The sequence below is a fragment of the Apteryx mantelli genome, chromosome 12 (assembly GCF_036417845.1).
Source record: "Apteryx mantelli isolate bAptMan1 chromosome 12, bAptMan1.hap1, whole genome shotgun sequence".
In the NCBI taxonomy this organism is placed as follows: domain Eukaryota; kingdom Metazoa; phylum Chordata; class Aves; order Apterygiformes; family Apterygidae; genus Apteryx; species Apteryx mantelli.
Genome location: NC_089989.1, coordinates 17,563,880 through 17,578,829, shown reverse-complemented (window position 1 = coordinate 17,578,829; position 14,950 = coordinate 17,563,880). Strand labels below are relative to the sequence as shown.

At 71.9% G+C, this 14,950-nt stretch overlaps 2 protein-coding genes across 2 annotated transcripts; one reads left to right on the top strand and one right to left on the bottom strand.

The window, feature by feature from the left end:
- The first annotated feature begins 50 nt into the window (after nt 1–50).
- WDR6 (WD repeat domain 6) lies at nt 51–4,317 on the top strand. The gene is made up of 6 exons (XM_067303400.1): nt 51–117; nt 195–2,598; nt 2,904–2,999; nt 3,222–3,338; nt 3,507–3,625; nt 3,741–4,317. The coding sequence occupies exons 1-6, from the start codon at nt 51–53 to the stop codon at nt 4,229–4,231; spliced, it is 3,294 nt and encodes a 1,097-aa protein (XP_067159501.1). The 3' UTR covers nt 4,232–4,317.
- Nucleotides 4,318–5,189: 872 nt separating this feature from the next.
- DALRD3 (DALR anticodon binding domain containing 3) lies at nt 5,190–10,458 on the bottom strand. The gene is given in 14 exon segments (XM_067303401.1): nt 5,190–5,721; nt 5,989–6,057; nt 6,286–6,399; nt 6,512–6,570; nt 6,851–6,974; nt 7,346–7,428; nt 7,816–7,874; nt 8,364–8,434; nt 8,866–8,988; nt 9,090–9,148; nt 9,386–9,660; nt 9,731–10,035; nt 10,190–10,425; nt 10,428–10,458. Coding segments are annotated over 14 exon segments (1,713 nt in total). The 5' UTR covers nt 10,444–10,458; the 3' UTR covers nt 5,190–5,601.
- Nucleotides 10,459–14,950: the final 4,492 nt, after the last annotated feature.

The window sequence follows — 14,950 nt, the reverse complement described above, 5'->3', positions numbered from 1 at the left end:
ATGGGCGGCGAGCGCTGCCGCGGCGGGCGAGCGGCGGCGGCGGCGGGGCGATGGAGTCGGTGGCGCTGGTGGCGCCGGTGACGGCGCTGGAGTTCGTGGGGGACGTGCTGCTGGCCGGTGAGCGGCGGCGGCGGGCGCGGCGGGGCCGGGGCCGGGCTGGCGCGCTGTCCCGCGCTGACGCGCTGTCCCGGCAGGCACGGGCCCGGAGGTGGCGGCGTTCCGGCTGAGCGGCGGCGGCGCGGCGGCGGCGGCGGCGGGGCGGCGGAGCGTGCTGCGGCAGGCGAGCGTGCAGGGGCTGCGGGCGGAGCCGGGCGGCGGCGGCGGCGCGGTGCGCGTGGCGGCGTTCGGCGGGCGCTGGCTGGCCGTGCTGGCGGTGCGGCGCGGCGGCGGCGGCGCGGCGCTGGCGGCGGCGGGCGGCGGCGCGGCGCGGGACGTGGGCGCGCGCGTGTGGGAGGCGCGCTGGGCGGCGGGCGGGCGGCTGGCGCTGGCGCTGGGCGGCGGCGCCGTGGCGCTGTACGAGTGGCGCGGCGGCGGGCGCTGGCTGCGGCGGGCGCGCTGCGGCGGCGCCGGGGCGCTGCGCTGCGCCGCGCTGGCGGGGGCGGCGGCGGGCTGGGCGCGTCTGGTGCTGGCGGCCGGCACGGCGGCGGGCGCCGTGGTGGTGTGGCGGGCGGCGGCGGCGGCGGCGCCGCGGCGGCGGCTGCGGGGGCACCGCGGCGCCGTGCTGGCGCTCAGCTACGCGGCGCCGCGGGGGCTGCTGGCCTCCGCCTCCGAGGACCGCAGCGTGCGGCTCTGGGCCGTGGGCGAGCTGGGCGGCGGCGGCGCGGCGCCCTGCCTGCTCGTGTGCTACGGGCACGGCGCGCGCGTGGGCGCCGTGGGGCTGCGCGGGCCGCGGCCCGTGAGCGCCGGCGAGGACGGCGCCTGCCTCGAGTGGGGCGGCGGCGGCGGCGTGCGGCGGGCGCGGCGCGGGCACCGCGGGGCCCTGCGCGCCCTGGCCGTGCGCCCCGCCGGCGGCTGCCTGGCCACGGGCGGCGCCGACGGCGGCGCGCGGCTCTGGCGGCCCCGGGAGGCGGCGGCTCTGGCGGCGGCGGCGGCGCTGGGGGCGCCGGGGCGGCCGCGGGCCGTGCGGCTGGCAGGGCCGCGGCGGGTGCTGGCGCTGGGCGAGGCGGGCGGGCTGGCGGCCTACGAGGCGGCGGCAGGGCGCTGGGCGCCGGTGCTGCCCGCCGGCGCCGCCGGGCCCCGTGGGGTGCTGGCGGCCGCCCCGCTGCCCAGTGTGGCGGGCGGCGCGCTCTGCGCCCTGGGCGGCGGCGACGGGCGCCTGGCCGTCCTCGCCCTCGACCGTCCCGGCGACGTTGCCTGCGCGAGGCTCTTCGAGGGGGCCGTGCGCGGGCTGGGCTGGGCCGCCCGCCCCGGGCTGCCCCCCGCCACCGCCGCCGCCCTCCTGGCCTCCGGCCCCGGCGGAGAGCTGCTCTGGCTGGACGTCGCCTGCCGGCCCGGGCGACCGCCCTCGCTGCGGCTCATGGGCCGCTACCTGCTGCCGCCCTGCAAGCAGCGCTGGCACACCTGCGCCGCCTTCCCGCCCCAGGGCGGCCTCCTGGTGTGCGGCGACCGCCGCGGGTCCCTCCTCCTCTTCGCCTGCAGCCACCCGCCGGGGCCGCCTGCGGAAAGCCCTGGCTCTGCCGATGCGGCCTCCCCCGTCGGCGAGGACTCGGGGAGCGAGTCGGAGCTCTCTTTTTTGGGGCAAAAAGAGGCTCTTCCCCTTGAGAACCCACTCTCCGTCCTCTTCGGGCTCCACGGGAAGATGGGGGTCACATCAGTGACCTGCCATGGGGGCTACGTTTACAGCACGGGCCGGGACGGCTGCTACCGCCAGCTGCGCCTGCAGGCCCGGCAGCTGGAGGTGCTGCGGAAGCACCGGCCCTGCAAAGGGCTGCAGTGGATCGAGGAGCTGCGCTTCACCCCCAGCGGGGACCTGCTCGTGCTGGGCTTCCACGCCGACAGCTTCGTGGTGTGGAGCACTAGGACCGGCGAGAACCTCCACTGCGTCCCCTGCGGCGGGGGACACCGCTCCTGGAGCTACAGCAGCAGCCCCTCGGCCGAGGCCTTCGCCTACATCAAGCAGGGGGACGTGATGCTCTACTGCAGCGCGCCTGAGCCCTGCGAGCAGCAGGTGCTCCTGGCATCCCTGCACGGGCGGGAGATCACGTGCGTGCGGCGCCTGGGAGCCGTGCGGGTGCCCGGGCACCCCGCCGTCAACGTCTTCGTCACCGGCAGCGAGGACACCACGGCCTGCGTGCTCACGCTCAGCGAGCGCTCCCGCGCAGCCCTGCCCCTCACCACGCTCGACGACCACATCTCCAGCGTGAGAGCGCTGGCGCTGGCCGGCCCCGCGACGCCCAGCGACGCCAGCTTGTCCACCCTGCTCTTCTCCGGCGGGGGCCGGGCGCAGATCGAGTGCTACCGGCTGCTCTTAACCGGGGACCCGGCCTCCAAGAGCACCGTGGCCTGCGAAGTTGTCCACGTGGCCTCCCACCGGCTGGACGAACACTGGGACCGAATGAAGAATAGGCACAAGCTCGTCAAGATGGACCCGGAGACCAGGTGATGCTTGGTGGCAGCCCGCGGTGGCAGTCCGGGGAAGGGCACCGGGACCTGCGCTGCCCAGGCCTGCTCTCTGCTGGGATGCAGCCTAAGATGGAAGGAGCCGTCTTGGCTTCACGTGCCCTTCCCTGATGTGGTGTACCTGGGCACTGGGCTCAAGGGGCTTTCCGGGCTTAGGGAACGGCTCGGTCCGTCCTCTCGCTGGCATCTGGCGCTGGATGTAGGCTGCTCTGCTGAGCCACCCGCCTCACCCCGGGAAGCGGGTGTCACCCGGGCAGCGAGCAAGTGGTGTGCGTTTGCTGCAGGTACATGTCCCTTTCGGTCGTGCCCGGGACTGACGCCGAGCAGCTGCCGACACCCTGCAAGTTCCTGGCTGCCGCCTGCAGTGACGGCTCTGTCCGGTGAGGAGCTGCCGTGGGACTTGGGGTCGGGACGATGGCCATGGGGCTGGCGCTGGGGAAAGAGCTCAGCGGAGGGGTCGCTGCGATGAACGTGCCTGGCTGTGTGCCACGGCCCCAGGCTCTGAGCCGGGAGTAGGACGGCGTGCGCAGGGTGCAGACGCCGGGCAGAGCGCTGCGGGGAGCCCCTTCTCCCCGCGCTGACCACCCTCTGCTCCCACGCAGGGTCTTCGGGCTGCTGGAGGCCGCCCGGAAGCTGGTGCTCGTGGCGGAGTCGTTTCACCACCAGCGCTGCGTGCTGAAGGTGGAGGCGTTCCTGCACGTGCCGGCCGGAGGCGCGAGGTGAGCCCTGAGCCTCGCTGCCGGCGGGACGGGCCAGGGGAAGCAGGCACTTGTCTGCGCGGGGCTGGCGCAACAGGGACAGGAGGTGGCAGGGAGGAGCAGGTCGGTGGTGGCAGGGATCTCTCCTGGTGCCCCGGGCGGGCAGCTCCCGTGATGCCTCTGTCCTAGGAGATGCTTCCTGTGCAGCGCAGCCACCGACGGGAGCGTCGCCTTCTGGGACATCACCGCCCCCATCACGGAGGCCGCGGACGCCCTGCACCGAGCGGCAGGAGAGATGCAGCCCCTGGGTGGGTGTCTCCGCTCTGCCTCCCGAGGGCGGCCGCGACGCAGCGGCAGCAGCTCCTCTGCCCTCTTTAGTGGGGGCGAGCGTTGCTGCTCTCCTGACGGAGCCTGTTTTCCCAGCCCTGGGCACCCCGCTGCTCACCGTCATGGCTCACAGCTGCGGCGTGAACAGCCTCCACGTCCGGGAGATGCCGGAGGGCCGGTACCTGGTGGCCAGCGGCAGCGACGACGGCTCCATCCACGTCTGCCGGCTGGAGGTGGCCCTGGGCGACGGGGCGGCCGGCCTGCGTGTCTTGGAGCGGCTCTCGCAGCCTTGCGCCCACGCCGCCCACGTGACGGGCGTCAGGGTGCTGCGGCCGGACCTGGTGCTCTCCGCCTCGGTGGACCAGCGCTTGACGCTGTGGCAGCTGGGCCCGGGCGGCCTGGAGGCGCTGAGCACCACGTTTTTCCACGTGCCCGACCTGGCGGAGCTGGACTGCTGGGAAGCGGCGGCAGAGCCAGGCGGGGAGCCGCACTACTACTGCGTGCTCTGCGGGCAGGGCCTGGAGCTGGTGCGCTGCGCCGCCCTGGCCACCCGCCCCGAGCCCCCGCCGCCGGAAGCGCCCCAGTGAAGGGGAGGCGCGCGGCGAACCCCCTCCCCGTGTTGCTGCGGAGGGGATGGCGGGTGCCACACAAGCAGCCTGGCACCCTGCGTGTGTGCGGGGACCTAGCTCTTCCCGTCACCTGAAGCCCTCTCCCTGCCTCGGCGTCCCCCTCGGAGAGATGACCACGGAGATGACTTTTGGGATAGCATACCCTCGGAGCACACGCAGGCCATCCTGGCTCCCAAGGGGGTTTGGGGGCCTGGCAGGTTGGTGGGGGAAGGTGGCCGTGGCCCTCCCCAGCAGCACCGGGGCTCCCCAGGCAGAAGGGGAAGAGCAGGGTCCCTGGGGCCTGCCCTGCCTGGGAGATGTGCGAGCTCTCTTGTTCCTCCTCCCTAGGGTGTGAGGGACATGTGTCCGCACTTCCCAGCTCTGATCCCTGAGGAAAGGTGCTCAGGAGGGTGCTGAGCACAGTGCTCTGCCTTGCAGAGTCCCCCTTCAGCCAGTCCCCAGCAATTCAGGGACACCTGCTGCCTGGGGCCACAAGCTTGCTTCCCCCCTGTGATGAGCATGGCCAGGTCTCTGCACCTCTCAGCTCTGGCCTTGAGGCTCCTTGGTGCCAAGGTGCCCAGGCTGGAGGCTGCAGTGGCTCTGGCAGGTGAGCCGCAGCAGAACTGTCCCATCTCCAGGGAGGACAAGCCTGTAGCTGCCAGGGCGTAGGGCTGGCTCAGCCTTTGTGGTAAGGCAGAAAGGATGGTGCTGGCCCCAGCAGTCAAAGCACAGGTAGGGATGAGAAGCCCCCACCCCAAGAGGCTCACAGGGCATCCAGCACTGAGGGACCATGCCTCTGTCCCCCAGCATCAGGCGTTTTAGGAGCCACATCCTGCTCCACGCAGCTGTGCCGCACAGCCTCTTTTCCCAGCCTGTGCCCACACGCATCCACCCCCCCCCCCCCGGCAGCGCCGCTGGGGTCAGACATACACAGCACTTGTCCAGCAATGACTGTATTGGACCTGAACGTCACGGCCCGGCCCAGGGCAAGGCAGGAGCCACTGAGCCCCAGGAGCTCTGTGCCAGCACAGAGCCACCCTTCAATAAACAGCTTTGAGGGAACGGAGGCTGGTGCCTGGTGCTTCCTTGCCTCCCCCCAGCCGCCTCCGCTGCGCCCCACAGCCCGGCTGGCAGAGGCAGCGCCAGCTCTCCTCGCCCCGGCTGGCAGGCTTGCCCTGGGCACACGTGACCAAACCCTCCCCCAAAACCCACTGGGCAGGGAAGCGCCTCTGGGGGGCTCCGGCGTGCCTCGACTCCCCTCCGTGGCCAGCGGCAGCCCCTCGCCCTGCCGGGAGGGCGCGCACTGTCCTTCCCCTCGTGTCCGCGCAGCACGGCTGTCCAGCGGCGGCTCAGATCTGGCTGAGAGGCGGGAGATGCAGAGTCGCCAGGGCGCTGTGGAACATGTCCCTCACCGCTGCCAGCAGCTGGAGGCGAGCAAACATCTGGTCAAACAGGTGAGGGAACGGCTCCTGCGGGGGGAAAGGCAGCAACGTGAGGCCGGTGGCCACAGTCCCCCCGGGCCCTAGAGGCACTGCTGCCTCTTCGCCCTGCCTCCATGGCCTCCGGAGCAGGGCTGTATCCTGCTGCTGGCACCCAAAAGCCTGCTCCCGGCAGGGCTGTCCCTCTGATGCAGCCCAGCCCAAGGGCAAGGCCCCTGCAGCCTGGCCTAGCGCAGCCCCCGGCAGGGCCGCAGCGCTGCCCCTCCTTCAGCAAGTTGCTTGGGATATTTGACTCACCCCCAGGACGTGGACACGGTTGTAGTAGGAGCTGAAATCCATGCTGAGCTGGATCAGGAACTTGCACACCTGCAACACACAGAGTTAGTGCCACCACCGTAGGGTTTGTTTGCTCTTGGGCCGCCCCCCCGCCCCAGGCACAGCAGCACTAGCAGGGTTGGGGTCTCGTCCCAGGGAGGCCCCTCAGCACTGCCCCGGCGTCACACGCTGGTGGGCAGCACCCTTCAGCGTGCAGCCTTGCCCCAGGCTGGGGCTGTCAGAGCAGCACCCCCGGGTGCTCCAGCACACGGCACTCACCGACTCTGTGCTGGCTGTGATCCGGATCCCCTTGCTGGGTGCGGGCAGCTGTGCTGCCTGCTGCAAGACTTCCGGGAAGGGCAGGAGGTAGTTGAAGAGCAGGAGCCATTCGCCCTGTGAAAGAGTTAGGTGTGTCCGAGAGGGCCGGATGCCCCTGGGCCAGGAGCATCCATCCTCAGCAGCTGAGCACACGCAGCTCCCTGCAGTCCCGTCCCTCAGCACTCACCTCTTCCCGGAGGCAGGAGAAGTTCAGTTCTGATGGTGGTGGTAAGGGGGGGTACGTGCCTGGAAAGGAGGTGAGAGATTGCTGCCGTGCTCGTTGCAGCCCCGGCGCTGGGAGCTCTGGGGCCTCCCTGTGGCAGGCAGGCTCCTCTCGGGGCAGCCCAGGGGACGGGCTGCACTGGAGCCCTGTCACAGGCCACCGGCACCCTGCCGCTGGCAGTCACTGCCAAGGCGGCTGTGGGGCAGCTTGCGGGGCTCCAGGAACAACCCTGTCCCCACACAGCCATGAGGAGCAGCCCCGGGGTGGCTGCCAGGGGAGGGGGCCCGTTGGGCTGGGGCTCACCCTGCTCCACGGCCCGCTGGTAGGTGTCGAAGAGCGTGGCCAGCCGGGCGCAGTTGTACATCACGAAGGCGCCGCTCTTGGTTCCCTTTGTGGAGATGCTGCTGTCCTCCAGGTCCAGAACGATCTGAGGGAAGAGATGGGCTGTGGTGCAGGCTGCTCGGCACAGAGCCGGTCCTGGCGAGGCCCTGCACCTCCCACGGGGGGAGCAGAGCCTTCCCCACCAGCGCACGAGCCCGTGCCCATCCTGGGCAGATGAGTGCAGGAACACCAGCCGATGCCCGCTTGCTTCATCCCGTGGGAAAGCCCTCTGCCCGAACCCAGGGCAGCCAGCGCCCACACAGCACCTCCCCTCTCCCCATCGCTACTTGTCCCGCTGCTTCTGCCTGAGCTCAGCCTGTGCCATGATCTGTAGCTCCCAAAGAGCAGTACGTCCCACTGCTCGCTCCCCCGCCCCCCCAGCTCTGCACAGACCACGGCAGCTCTGGCCTGTTCTACCTGACTCCGGTGGGCAGTGCTCAGCATCTCAAACCTGATGGCAGCCGCTGTCAGGACATCGATAACCTCAGTCCAGGCCTCGTCTGCAGAAAACACAAGTGGCGCCACATGTACAGCTCGTTCCATGCCTGTGTTCCCACCACCCCTAGGCAGGAACCCCCCACTGGGGGCAGGAAGCTCCTGCTGAGGCTGGGGTATGGGCTGGGAACCAACACACTTTCCCAGCCCCTTCTCCCAGCAGCGAGAAGGGGACTGCGGCAGGCACCACTCTGTGCTGGTGCCCTGTGGGACAGTCCCCAAGCTAGGTCAGCACCCCGGCTGCTTCCCAGCGGGGAGAGCCAGCACTGCAGGTGGGAGAGACCTGGTGGCCACAGCCACGAGACCCTGAGGTGGGTGGGGGAGATGCGTGGGAGCAGTGTGGAAGGGGACGGAGCAGCATCTGCGCGTGGAGCCGCGGAGCAAACCCTCACCTTGTGCGAGTTCCCCATACTTCATCACGGAGGCTTCGTACATCTGGCGCTTTCGGAGCCTGGGAGGAACGTGGACAGTCACAGCCACCAGCTCCTCCCTCCCGGCCGAGCCTGTGCCCAAGAGCGCCTGAGGGCTCCCCCAGCCTTTGGGCTGCTGCGGTGGGTCATGCTGCACGAGGCCCCGCTCCCGCCCCAGTCCTTCCTCCCGGCAGCACCGCTGGGGAGGGGGAGAGCTGCAGCCCCCAGCAGTCAGTGCCAACAGGGCCAGGGGCAGCCCAGCTAGAGAAGGCTACTAAGAGCAGGGAGGGCAAAACAGTTGTCTTCCCTCTCCCGCCCATGCCCTGGATCTCCAGGCCTCTAGAGATGACCACGAAGCCACAGAAAAGCAGAACGGAAGAAGGCTGCTGGGACCGCACAGAAACTTTCTTAAATGTCCCACACGCTCGGCTCTTCAGAGAGCTCCCTAAGTGTCCACAGGGCCAAAGAGGAACCCAGGCAGCCTGGGCAGGTGAGCAGCACAGCCGGCTCCTTGCTAAATACCAACTTACTGGAAGTACTGGTCTGCCCCGATGGGGGACGAGGGCTTTGCCACCTTCACTGGTCCACAGACAAGGTGTTTCTGAAAGAGAGAGGAGACACCAGGCTCAAGGACTTAGAAGCTGTACCAGCAGTGAAAGGCAGTGCAGGAAGAACTGAACTTGGAGAGCAGCCAGGGAAACCTCTGCTCACACCTATGGAAACAGGTATCACAGGAAAAGGGGAGCCCAGAGTCGGGAGCTGCTGAAGTACACCGGTACATTCAGTTAAGAACAGTCTGGTTCTAGCTGTGTCCCTGCAATCTCCTCCTGCCCTTCCTTCTTCAGCACCAAAATCCCAAGGGCAGAGCGACTGCTCCACAGCCTGGGTGAGACTGCGGAGAGGCCAGCACGCTTGAAGGGAAGACTCACAAGGAGCCAGGCTGGACCTCGGATTCACTGCAGGGATTGCAGGAAAAATGGCTCAACACGAAGACGCTGAGGGCCACGATGAGGAGGGCAGGACATTCCTCACCTGCAGAGCTGTGTGGGCTCCCGGATCCAAGATCCTCCAGAGCAGATCCATCTGCTGCTGCCGGAATTCCTCCTCACAGCTCACCACATGCACCACGTGGCAGGAGCTTCCCTGGCCGCCAGCCTGCAGCGGAGCACAGCAGCAAGCTCAGGCTCCGGTGCGTGACAGAAGGGAATGCTGGCCGGGAAGTGAGAGCCAGGCAGCGCGGCGGCGCAGTTACTCACCACGCACTGCAGGACGGCCTGCTGCAGCTCCACCAGGCACTGCAGCTTCTCCTCCGTCACTGAAAGAAGGAAGCAGGCTCAGGGAGGGAAGCGTGGGTGCGCTGCACCCCTGCTCCGTCCTGCCCCAGTCTGGCTGGGCTCAGACCAGGTGGAAGGGGAACAACAAGACAAGGCAATCTGGATCTAAACGCTCCTTGTTTTGGTAAGGATAATTTAAAAAATAAAGAAACAGGCTCGTCTGCAGCCCTTCACCCCCCATGCTGTCATGCTAGCGACGTCATGCTTGCGAAGCTCACCAAGAAGGACGTCCAGATTGGGGTCATAGCCCTCCAGGCGCTGCTGCTCCACGAAGCTCTTCAGGTCCACTTTAGCCAGGACGCCGTCGGGCAGCGCGGCCGCACCGGGCCCCCGCTCGCCGGCCGTGGCGTAGGGCGACCGGGCTAGGGCCCGCTTCAGGGCGGAGACAGCATCAGCAGGGCCGGGGGAGCCGCAGGGCCAGGCGACGCGGAGCCGCCGCAGCACCTCCCGGCTGGCCTCGTCGCTCAGGGCGGGCACCAGGCGCACGCTGGCCCTGCGGGGAGGGAGGCAGGAGGCAGCAGTGGGCTGGGGGGCCGGGGCGGGGGGCCGGGCGAGGCACTCACCCCTGGGCGCGCAGCACCTCGGCCAGGTGGTCGGCGAGCAGCACGGGGCGGAGGCGGCGGGGCGCTAGGGCGGCAGTGGGGCCGCGCAGGCCCGGGCAGTGCAGCACCACCGATGGCGGCGGCGGCGGCGGCGGCGACGACGACACCAGCAGGGTGGGCGTGGGGCAGGCACCCAGCAGCCGCCGGAAGGCCTCCGGGCGCCGCACCTGCACCGCCAGCCCCGCCGCCGTCTCCTGGCACCCGCCCAGCGGCAGCACTTCCGGGCCCGACAGTGACATCACGTGCGCCATGACGTCAGCAGGCACCTGTGGGAAGGAGGGGATGAGAAACCACTGGGTAAGGCCCCTTGCCCCGGCCCCCTTGCCCCGCCCCCAGGCAGGTCCCGCCCCCACCCCGCCGGCCCCGCCCCCTGCAGGCCCCGCCCCCGCCGCGCGGGCAGGCCCCGCCGCCGCGGCATACCTGCCCCCCGCCGAAGGCGGCCCGCAGCGCGGCCCGCGGCGCCAGGAAGTCGCGGTGCCGCAGGTGGCGGGCGCCGCTCTCCTTCACCCAGAGCGCGGCCGGCCGCCCCAGCGCCCCGTTCAGGGCCCGCAGCGTCGCCGCCACCCCCGGCCGCCGCTCGCCCGCCTCCATGCTCTCCCCGCCACCGCTTCCGCCGCCCGGGCGTGACGTCACGCCCCCTTCGTGGGCGGGGCCTGGCGGGAGGCGGCCGCCATCTTGGGCGCGGCGCGCAGCGTGCCTGGTCAGCCATCTTGGGCGCGGGCGGGTTGGATGGGGCCGGGCGGCCATCTTGGGGGTAACGGGCGCGGGGCAGCCATGCTGGGCGTGGCGTGGCGGCGTGGCGCGGCCATGCTGGGTGTGGCGGGCCGGGGTGACCGGAGCCCCGGCAGAGCGGTGGCGCAACCGGTGGGGCCTGAACGGCCCGAGGGCTCCTGCAGGGCCCCCGGCGGCCGACCGCGAGGCCTGGCCCTCCTCGCCGGGCATTTGGCAGCAGGAGCCCGCACCACTCCACGAGAGGAGCCTTCCAGGGAAGCACCTTCCCGAGGGAGCGGTTCAACAGGCCGTGAAACGCCTGCGTGAGCGGCTGCTCCTTCTGCCCCGGCCCCCTTCAGCCCCCAAACTGAAACCGCTGGGAGCAGCGGGAAACAAGAGCGGAAGGGGCTGAGCTGCGCCATGCAAAAACACAAGCGGCTGTGAGGGCTGGGGAGGAAACTGGAGGCTTTATTGAGCCATCGGCGCTGCAGCGGCAGCCACAGCCGAGCAGGCGCCGGGGCCGGTGCGAGGGGAGCAGCTGAGCCCAGCTGCGGGCAGGACGGGACCGTGCGGTAGCACAACGCACGGTGTGGGTGAACCCCCTCCCCAAGGGCGCGTTCGGCGCCGCAGCGCAGCTTCGTGCCGCAAAGGGAAAGGAGCCCACGCGGGTGCGGGAGCGGGGGGGACGCGTCCTCTGGCCGCCGCCGGCTGCGTGTCCTGGGGTCGGGTCGGGGGGGGGTGCTCTCTGCACTGCCCACAGCCAAGAGGTGATCTGAGACTCGCTGCTCACACCAGACCAACTGCTGACTGTCTGCAGGGCAGGAGCCGCCGGCGCCTCTGCCCGGCTCGCGGCGTGCGCTGACGCGGCCTGAGGAATCGCTTGGACCTCGTCCGGGCCAGGGGTCCAGGCTGGCTCCGTCCCTGGCCGTCCTGCACCGTGGCCCTGCAGCACTGGGGGGACCCCGTGCGCAGCGGCATTGTCCCCGCACGGCTCCTTGTGGCCAGGCAAAGGGGCAGGTCCTGGCCCAGGGACGTGGCTCGGCAGCAGCCCTGCGAAAGCTGGGGCCGCATGCCCAACACGAGGCTCATGGAGGCGCCGAAAAAGCTTTGGACAGACACGACATTCCCGATGGCTCTCCGGCTGCCCGCTCAGCGGGAGTGATCGTGTCATTCCAAAGCCATCTCTCTCCGGGGACTGGATCCCACCAGGGCACTGCTTGCTCTTCCCCATGTCGCTGCCGCCCCGCCAGCGCCGGGGGGGAGCCGCGAGCCGGGGGGGGCCCTGGGCAGGAAGCCGGCACAGCGTCTCGTGACCCGCGCCGGCTCTCGCCGCCCCGCTGCAGGTGGCCACATCCACGTTGCGGCCGGCAGCCGCTCGGCACGCTCGCTCTGGCGGTTTCTCCCCAGGAAGCGAGCTGCTATCTTTAGATGGGGGGGGCGGAGGGTGGGGAGCACGCGACTGCCGGAGAGCCTTGCCGGCCCGGGGTGGGGGGGGGGGGGGGTGCTTAGCACGGCAAAGCGGGCTCTGGGCGCCCCTTTTTCCCAGCACATGGCCACTCGAGGCTGGAGCGGGGTGGCTGCGGGCCGGCGGTCGGTGGGCGAGGAGGGCCGCAGGACGGCGGGCGGGCAGGCGGGGGCGGCGGCGCGGGCGCAGGGGCGGCGGCGCGGGTAACGAAATCCCAGGGCAGCTGGGCGCAGCGGGGACAGCTGCTTTTGGGATTCCGTTGCCCGCGCGGGCGCCAGGGCCGGCCGGGCCGGCAGCTAACCCCGCCGCCCCAGGGAGGGCGACTTACCGCTGGGCGAGGGCCGCGGGCGCCAGGGCGGAGGCGCTGTGGCGGGGGCCGCAGCCGGGACGCTTGTGGCCGGGGTGCCGGGAGAAGCCAGAGTGGTGCCGTGGCCCCCCCCGCCTCCGTCGCCGCGGGCCGGGCGCCAAGGGGAGGGCGGCATGGCCGAGCCAAAAGGAAACGGTGCTGAACAAAGCCCCGGTGGGGCCGGAGCATCTGGTGCCATCGGAGCGGTCCCGGAAACCCGAGCCGTCCCCGAAGGAGGGCACCCGCCCCAGCACCTGCGGCTCCGGCGCGGGCACGGCACAGCCCTTGTTGCCTCCTGGCTCCGCACCGCCCGGCTCCCCCAGCGGGAGACCTTCAGGCACCCGCCAGAGGGGAAGTGAAACCGTCCTCCTCCCAGGGCCGCGCTGGCGGTGCGGGGGATCCCTCCGGCTCGGTGCGGCCCCCACCGCCAGCACCCTGTGCTGGGGGCCGTGATGTCCACCTGGACCTGCCCCTCCGCAGGGGCTGGGGGCAGCCCGGCATCTCCCCACCCCCGGCAGGGTGACAGGAACGGGTCCGGTTACTGGCGCCGAGAGACTTCCCGGTAACCCCCGCAGTGCCAGGGCTCACCCAGGCTCCGGGCCAGCCCCGGGGCGGGTGGCACGGGGAAGGAGACGTGGGTCCTCGGCACCCTTGTGCCCCCACGCCCCGGCCCCGTGTGCGCCCAACCCGGCGTGCGCTGCCGCCAGCCCTGCGAGCGGTGCGGGAGGAGAGCCGGGGAGACAGAAACAGGAACCCGAGAGCCTGCAGCGCTGGGGCAGGGGAAGTCGCAGCCCTGGGCTGACGGCAGCGGGGCCCGTGCCGGGGGAGACCTGTGCCGTGGGGCGCAGGCTGGGAGCAGAGCCGTGCTGTGGGGTGCAGTGTGCGAGCAGACTCCTGCCCCGGGGAGCAGGTTGTGGGGTGCAGGCGAGGGGCAGACCCCTGCCATGGGGAGCGGGGTGGGAGCAGAGCCGTGCTGTGGGGTGCAGGCTAGAAGCAGAGCCGTGCTGTGGGGTGCAGGGTGGGGGCAGAGCTGTGCCATGGGGCACAGGCTGTGTGCAGTGGGGCCCAGCAGAGAGCAAGGCGGGGAGCTGTGCAGAGCTCTCAATGGATGCTGCCCCCCCCCCCCATGTCCCGTGCATGGGGTGCCCCCCCCCATTTCCGCAGGGGAGCCCGTGCTTCAGGGGGATCTCTGACCCTAGGAGTGCAATGAGGGGGCCGCTGGCATTGCCCCACACCCGGAGGCTGGGACAGGGGCAGGACACGGCCACCCCATGGGGCACCCCACGGGTGTGGGGACCACCGCAGCCCTCCCGCCCGGTGGGACCCCACGGGCAGCCCCAGTGACGCCACCCGCGTCCGTGCATTTCAGCCCGGGCCGGAGGGCCGCGATGGCTCCCCCGCCGCCCTCGCGCACCCCTCGCCGCCCGGCCCCGGGGCAGCCAGCGGGCACATGGCAGAGCCAGCCAGGTGGGCCCCCTCTCACCTCCAGCCCCGGGCAGGGCGCCCCGGCAGCCTCCGGTGCAGCAGCCTTGGCCGGTGCGGAGCCTTCCCGGGGGCATGGCGGGGCGCCGGGGACCCCCCGGGCGTCGCGGCGGTGCCGCCGGCGAGGGCGAAGGCGAAGGCGGCGGGGCGTCTCCGGCCCCGCGCCAGCCCCCCGGCCAAGCAAGGCGGCGAGGCGCGGGGGCCACGCGCGGCCCGCGGCGGCCTCTCCCCGCCACTTCCCCTTTCCCGGCACAGCCGGTTTCGCTTTTGCTCCGATGCTGGCCAAAGCCCGCCCCGGGCGTACCAGGCGCCGAGCCGGAGCCAGCGGGGCCGCGCGCCGCCGCCGGCCTCTCCGGTTACAGGGCCCCGGCCCCACGGCCACCTGCCACCCCGCCGGCCCCACGCGGAGGGCAGGCGCTGACCCACTGCGCCGTGGGGCCGCCGGGAGCCCGTGGCCGAGCCCCGCTCCTGCCCCACGGGGCACCGCGGCGCGGCGCAGCTGGGTGCTCGCTGGGGGGCCGGGGTGGGGGCACAGGCCCACCCCGGGTGGGGGGCACAGGCCCCCGGGCCAGCACGTGCTGAGGCTCGTGTGCTGCGGGCGGCCCCGCTTCCCCCTTCCCCTCGCCAGCGGGGATGGGGCCGGGGCTGCCTGTGGGGCCAGGACCCTCGCTGTGGGGCTGGGGCTCTTCCTGGGGTGGGGCTGGGCGTGGGGCCAGGGCCATCTGTGGGGCCGGGGCTGCCAGTGGGGTCAGGGCGGCCGGTGCCGGCTGCGGCTGCAGTTGCCTGTGGGGCTGGGGCGGTTGCTGTGGGACCCGGCCGGGGCTGTCAGTGGGGCTGCAGCGATCTGTGGGGCTGGGGCGGCTGGTGTGCGCTGGGGCCGTGGCTGTGTGTGTGTGGGGGGGGGGGGGGGGCAGGGCTGTCAGTGGGGTCAAGCCTGTCTCTGGGGCTGGGGCTGGGTGCAGGGCAGGGCCAGCTGTGGGGCCGGGGCTGCCAGTGGGGCTGCAGCGATCCGTGGGGCTGTCCGTGGGGCCGGGCGCGGTGCGGGGGGGGGGGGGGCCGCCAGGGGGCGCACGGAGCGGGCGGAGCGCGGGGCAGGGGGCGGGGCGCGGGGCAGGGGGCGGGGCGGAAGAGGCCCCGCCCTTCCGGCGGCGCGCTGGGCGGCGGCGGCCATGGCGGC